At 50.9% G+C, this 7,500-nt stretch overlaps 1 protein-coding gene across 1 annotated transcript in view; it reads left to right on the top strand.

The window, feature by feature from the left end:
* The window catches only part of LOC132453883 (receptor-type tyrosine-protein phosphatase delta-like), a 43,917-nt gene that overhangs the window by 28,430 nt on the left and 7,987 nt on the right, over positions 1–7,500 (top strand). Inside the window, 4 exon segments of the mRNA XM_060046940.1 lie at positions 998–1,117; positions 1,508–1,662; positions 4,194–4,479; positions 7,319–7,497. Coding sequence (XP_059902923.1) covers positions 998–1,117; positions 1,508–1,662; positions 4,194–4,479; positions 7,319–7,497 — 740 coding nt within the window.

Raw genomic sequence — 7,500 nt, 5'->3', positions numbered from 1 at the left:
CCGCCTTATTGGGTTGAGCCCATTTGAAACCACGGGAGGCCGAGGTCGGCTTAAGATTGAAGAGCAGCATATCTACGACCATGGATTCCTCTCTGCACACGAGGGGCTGGGTGGGACGGAGGGCTCCGGCGGTGGTCAGGCCTCCCCTCCAGTCCCCTCCAGACCCACTCAGAGGGTCTCAAGGCGCGCTGGGAAAGTGATGGTTGAAACGATGTAATTACAGCCCTTATGCGCCGAGCCAAAACGCATAATAATACCCCGTCTGGGGTAGTGGAATGCAGAGCGAGCCTCAGCTGAGCTCCTTGCAGTCTTTGATCTGCGGAGCGGAGGGATCAGCACATAGCGTTTGGTTTGGCCTGATTCTGCCAACCCACCCTCAGATCCCCCCCCCACCCGCCCACCCACCCACCCACCCATCTGCAGGGATTTACCCCGCCCTTCATCACCTCTGGTCTCTGAGGCTGAACCACGGGAACTACACATGTACCGCCTTTGTACGGCCCAACTCAATGTGTTGCATCAGCTAAGCATGCTGGCGTTTGGTGTTTTGCGTGGTTCTTTTTGTGAGGGGTTGGAATAAAGGTGAAGGTATAGCAACCAAAGAATTATGTGAAAAAAATAAACAATATCCTCAGCAGTTCCTCTAACCAAAGCAGATTCAGTTCAATATGAGGTCATGTTTCACAGTTCATTAGGCAGCAATATCCGCACGGGCCTCGTTCGCACACACTGTTTGTCATAAACAAACTCACCTTCCAACACAGGTCGCATGAACACTGTTCGTACACACTTGTTGTTTGTCACAAGCCCCCATGTCTGACAGATCGAATTCAATATGGATTTCGCCAGCTCACTTTCACAGGCTCACACGCTACGTTTGTCTTCGTCTGACACTCACACACACACACACACCCACACACACACATTGCCACGCATCCCCATTTGAATGTGCTCTCTGCATCCTAACCCGGCTCTGACTGGTCGTCCTCCTCCTCAGGTGAAGTGTGACCAGTACTGGCCGACGCGCGGGACCGAGACCTACGGGCTGATCCAGGTGACCCTGCTGGACACGGTGGAGCTGGCCACCTACTCCGTCAGGACCTTTGCCCTCTACAAGGTGGGGCACACACACAAGGGCTTTGTAGGGCGTCTGCCGTGCTTTACGGCTTATGTCAAGTTCTTCAGAAATGTGTCAAATATCAGGATTAGTGTATATTAATAATATATGTTGGATAGTAATAGATTACTAATACAATAATATATCTGTTGGATAGACATAGATTGCTAATACAATAATGTATGTTGGATAGTAATAGATTGCTCATATGATAATATATCTGTTTGATAATAATTATTTGCTAATAATAATATTAGATTTGTCGGATTAACATAAATTGCTAAGAGCAGTACTATCCCAGTAATGATGTCAATTCAGCAGTGCACCAATGAACCCTCAGTGTAAGCCCAATACTATCCTTACGCTGTGATCTGTGACCTCTCTCCCCAGAGCGGCTCCAACGAGAAGCGGGAGGTCCGCCAGTTCCAGTTCACGGCCTGGCCGGACCATGGCGTGCCCGAGCACCCCACCCCCTTCCTGGCCTTCCTGCGCCGCGTCAAGGCCTGCAACCCCCCAGATGCCGGACCCATGGTGGTCCACTGCAGGTGTGTGTGGGGTGTGTGTCTCCCAACACATTGAAGACACACCCATGTGGCGATGTGTGTCTTCAATGTGTTGGAAAATGTGTGTGTATATTCATGTCCACACTAGCATAGCTTAAAGCTTTATCACAATACAATATATATGTATTGAGAATTGTATTGTTTAATATTTATAAGTATGTAGTACTATATATATATATATATGTTTAGATATACATACAATATATCTATATATATGCACAGCATGTATCGCACACTCAATAGGGGTGACACAGTTCACTGTTCTCCATGCCTGCGTCCTTTCGATGGTGTGATTTTCTGCGCCTGCATAAACACAATTGAGTGTTATTTGTGGTTTCCAACGAGCAGCGCTGTGTTTTCATAAAACGCCCAGATGCTCTCTGATGAGAGGCAAGTCTCCCTGCACATAAAGACGCCTCTCCTGGGGCTGGAGCTCCGCAAAACGGCCGGCCCATTATGAGAAAACCCCAAAACCTCCATGCTGGCTCCCTACACTCACATTCCTCCCCCAGCATTGGACGAGAGAGACACAGCCAGCAGCACTGAAAGAGCCACGCCCAAAGCACCCCACACACATACACATGCACACACATGCACACACACATGCACACATACACACATACATGCACACAAACACATACACACACATATGCAAACACACACATACATAAACACACGCATGCACACACGCACAAATACACACTTGCACACTCACACACACATGCACACACACACACACACACACACACACACACACACACACACACACCCGATTTGTTGAGTGTGTTCTGTGGACCTGGGTCTCAGGTCCGGGGGGGTCCATAGGTTTCTAATGACATGGGTTTTGTTCCAGGCAGCGGGGGGGGGGGGATATTCCAGAGTTCTGGCACGCAGCGAGGTGTTGGAGTGAGCTGACCTGGAAGAGACCGCCGCAGCGAGAGAGGGGGGGGATAGAAAAAACGGGAAAGGGAATTATGAGCAAATGCTGAGAAGGAGGAGAATCCGATTAGTCTAGGACAGTGTACAAGGAGAACGAGAGAGTGAGGAGAGCTGGGGAATTAAGCGATGATGGAAAATGGAAAGGCGGAGTACGATTGAGGACAGTGGAGTGCGTGTGTGTGCGGGTGGGGGGAAGGAGGTCGACCCTCGGCCACATTTAATGGAGGTGATGAATAGAAAGGGAAAGAGTAGGGCATGGGCTGGGAGGTCTGAAATGTAAGAGACAGGGAGGGAGGGATGGAGGATAGAGTGAACCTGGGCAGGACGGAGGTGGAAGGGCTGGCAGGAGATGGGATCATCATAATCTACCTACAGCCGTCCGATGAGGTATCTAACAGGATTATCGCTCAAATTGTATTATCCCCGGCAAGAATCTATCAGGACGCGACGGCCTGTCTATCGACCAGCGCCTGGACTGTATCACTCTGTGGACCATCCTCTCACCCACCCACCCAGCAGCACACTTTACACCCAGACAACCTGCACTCAGGTTCACTATTAAACAAACTCTCTCTCTCTCTCTCTCTCTCTCTCTCTCTATCTCTCTCTCACTCTCAATCTCTCTCTCTCTCTCTCTCTCTCTCTCTCTCTCTCTCTCTCTCTCTCTCTCTCTCTTTCTCTCTTTCTCTCTTTCTCTCTTTCTCTCCTTGTTCTCTTCGCTCTCTCCTTGCTTTCTCTCTCTCTCTCTCTCTGTCTCTCTCTCTCTCTCTCTCTCTCTCTCTCTCTCTCTCTCTCTCTCTCTCTGTATATATATTTCTTCTCGCTCTATCCTCTCTCTCCTCTCTAACTCTCTCTCCTTGCCCTCTCTTTGCTCTCTCCTCTCTCTCTCTCTCTCTATATATATATATTTATCCTCGCTCTCTCCTCTCTCTCTCTCTCTCGCTCACTCTCTCTCTCTTTCCTCACTCTCTCCTCTCTCTCTCTCCTCTATCTCTCTCTCTCTCTCTCTCTCTCTCTCTCTCTCTCTCTCTCTCTCTCTCTCTCTCTCTCTCTCTCTCTCTCTCTCTCTCTCCTCACTCTCTCCTCTCTCTATCCTCTCTCTCCCTCCTCGCTATCTCTCTCTCTATCTCACACTCACACTCACTGACGAAAGCACACAAACACACACATGCAAAACACACACATAATGTGGCCTCACAGAAAGCTATTTATTCACTTGTAGCAATGTGCTTGGTCAGTGGCTTTTCACCATCCGGGCACTAACACAGCAGAAATGTGAAGTGTTTGGGTGGGCAGTTAATCGTATTATATTTCAGGATGATGTGTCGATAGCAGAGGACAATATCCTGAAGGCTTCGTGAGAGTCTGCTGACCCATCATTCGTGTCAATTATAATATGGCGGGCTCAAAATATTGCTGCCTGGCGTCTTCATGATACGTTTATGGTTAATGGACGATAGGTATTGGATTTGTCTCATTTCGTATCCTGATTTACTGTTTTACATCGGAGGACATTAGCAGTCTTTGTTTATGTCTTTGTTTACGTCTCTCTTGTTTTGCCCCGCCCCCCTCAGCGCCGGGGTGGGCCGTACCGGTTGCTTCATCGTGATTGACGCCATGGCTGAGCGAATCAAGCAGGAGAAGGCGCTGGACATCTACGGCCACGTGACGCTGATGCGCTCCCAGAGGAACTACATGGTGCAGACGGAGGACCAGTACGTCTTCATCCACGACGCCCTGCTGGAGGCCGTCACCTGCGGCAACACCGAGGTGCCGGCCCGCAACCTCTTCTCCTACATCCAGAGGCTGACCCAGGTGGAGCCCGGGGAGAGCATCACCGGCATGGAGCTGGAGTTTAAGGTGAGGCCTGGAGCTGGAGTTTAAGGGGAGGCCTGGAGCTAGAGTTTAAGGGGAGACATGTAGCTAGAGTTTAAGGGGAGACATGTAGCTAGAGTTTAAGGGGAGACATGTAGCTAGAGTTTAAGGGGAGACATGGAGCTAGAGTTTAAGGGGAGACATGGAGCTAGAGTTTAAGGGGAGACATGGAGCTAGAGTTTAAGGGGAGACATGTAGCTAGAGTTTAAGGGGAGACATGGAGCTAGAGTTTAAGGGGAGACATGTAGCTAGAGTTTAAGGGGAGACATGGAGCTAGAGTTTAAGGGGAGACATGGAGCTAGAGTTAGGGTTAGGGTTAGGGTTAGGGTTAGGGTTAGGGTTAGGGTTAGGGTTAGGTGAGTTGTTTTGATGGAGTGTGCAGATATATGTGATAAAAAAAGGATAACCATATTCCACTGCCAGCATGGAAATATGCAGAGATCCGATCAGGGGTTAGGTAGAGTCCATCGGTTTGTAGAGCTGGGAGTGGGTCCATCGAGGGGGCAAAAGGTTGCCTTTAAATGGACTGAAAAGCTGAGTGAGTTCTGGCTTGAAACGACGGTGCACAAGTGGTGCAGTGAAGTTACAGAACAAAGTAAGACAACAAACCAAGCTGCAGTTTGTTATATGACCTGGTGAGTTCCAAACCCGTTGTATGCGATGGGAATCTAAAGGCAGAACGTTTAACGTACCACTACGTCCTCGGGGGAAGTACATAAAGCAAAGCGCAGGAGAACTACAGACGCAGGTGTTTGTTTATCTCGTACTCCATCTGAGCCAGCCGCTCCACAGAAACCCGCCGGTGGCTCCCAGACGGCCCCGCCGGGACAACTTAAAGCCGACGCACGGTAGATTCCTCTTAGCGGTGTGTGGCCTCATTAAACCGACGAGGTGTGAAAGGAAAATAGTGTTAAGTGGACACCTTTCGTCCCGTGCTCCCCCAACCCCTGCATTCCTGCGTACCCCGATACCAAATTCCTCCGCTTCAATGGGATGGCTGCTGGGCCTAACAGAGGCAGGCGGGGGCTGTTTGCTCAGCCGTCGGTCTGATGGGAACCATCTGGTGCGCCGGCAGCCCGGGCCACCGGATCCCTTCTCCGCACGGCGCTCCTGGGACCATCTGAATCCCCCCTCTGAGGTCTCTGCACCACCGCCACCGTCATCACCATCATCATCACCATCATCGCCGTCATCATCAAAACAACAGGATGGCATTTACTCTCAAAGTCTCCGTGGAGCGCGGTCCCGGTACAGAGGGCGGCTTGCACTCCGACCTGGGTGGGTCTGTTTGTGTAAACGTTGACAGTGTGATCGTTCAAAAGTTGAACTCTGGCACGCTCAGCAGCTCACAGCGAGCGCTTGCAGGTCAGCCAGACAGCGTTGTTGGTTGATACTGGTAAAACTGGGATTTCTGTGGTTGGACACATGAACTGCTGAACCTCGTTGGTGTGGTGTTCTGCCGCCAGGTCTTTGGCAGAGAGGCTCAGGAGAGGGTTGCCTGTGCTTCGTGAGAACTCATTGTTCCAACAAGTCTGCGGTTCCTCCCTGTTCTGTTGGGCTGTCTTCCTCTTTCACCCGCATCGGTCCTCGGGTCACAGTGTTTTTAAAACATTGTTTTCATGGGTATAAACAGTGTGTGTGTGTGTGTGTGTGTGTGTGTGTGTGTGTGTGTGTGTGTGTGTGTGTGTGTGTGTGTGTGTGTGTGTGTGTGTGTGTGTGTGTGTGTGTGTGTGTGTGTGTGTGTGTGTGTGTGTGTGTGTGTGTGTGTGTGTGTGTGTTCTGGGGCTTTTCACTCTTTGTTCTTGGGGTCCTTTCGGTGACGCAGGACCGGCTCTGGTTCACATATGGGCGGCGAGACAACGTGGGGCCTTGTGGTTTCCCCCGCCCTCCCCGACCCCCTCCATTCCCCTCTACCCAACGCCCCACCGCCCCCTCCTCAACCACTACCACTCAACACTTTCTTCATCCTCCCCCCTAAAGTGTTCCCCATCCCAGGCCAGCCAGACCCAGGTTCACTCAGCAGGCGTCCGGTCATGGACTTGCCCCGAGCCCCCACAGCCCGCATCGCTCAGTTCAATTGTCCGATGTGGTTAAGGAGCACCAGAGCTTTAACTACTAACAGACACACACAGACACACACCTGACCCCAACACAGACAGATGCACACAGAGTCATGGTCACGTTGCTATTGGTGAGGTGGTCTTCCTGTTGGCCTCCACCGAACCAGCTCCCCTTCTCTCCTTCCTTCCCTGCTCCTATTTTCATTATTTATTTTTGTGTTTAATGCCTCTCTTCCGGCATTGTTTCAGTCTCCCCATCCATCCCATAATACTCTGCCGTCTGAGCAGTGAGACCCCTGGTTTTGGTGCCTTGTCAATGTGCCTCTCCCCACTGACTCCTTCAGCGTTTTGTTTTCATTAGGCGGCTTAGGGTACTGCGGTTTCCATGTAACTGGGCTGAATGTGGATTTACAAAGACCCCATTAGGACAGCAGTCGTGTGATTAAGGGTTATATAAATACACTTGACTTAATGGAATCCGTTCCTTCTATTGTCTCCCCGGGCCGTACCAAACCCCCACCTCTTACAGAGTGCGGTCTACAAACTCTTGAGCGTGTAGCTCTGCGGCTTCAGCCTAGCATAGCTGGTATGCTAGCCTAGCATAGATTTAACAGGTGGGAAGAAGAGTCATACAGACAGCGCAGGTTTCCGGGGCTTGGATGTTAAAAAAGAGCTTGAAGATGTTGAAAGGTGTTCGCCTTGTGTGTCCATCCTCACCTCTAGTAGGCTCCTCCCCCTAAAACCTCTGCTCCTCCTCCCTCCAGCGCCTGGCCAGTGCCAAAGCCCACACCTCACGCTTTGTGAGCGCCAACCTGCCGTGCAATAAGTTCAAGAACCGACTGGTCAACATCATGCCCTACGAGACCACGCGCGTGTGTCTGCAGCCAATCAGAGGAGTGGAGGGCTCGGACTACATCAACGCCAGCTTCATCGATGGATACAGGTC

The sequence above is a fragment of the Gadus macrocephalus genome, chromosome 3 (genome assembly GCF_031168955.1).
Source record: "Gadus macrocephalus chromosome 3, ASM3116895v1".
Taxonomy (NCBI): Eukaryota; Metazoa; Chordata; class Actinopteri; order Gadiformes; family Gadidae; genus Gadus; species Gadus macrocephalus.
This window is presented reverse-complemented; position numbering and strand designations above follow the sequence as displayed.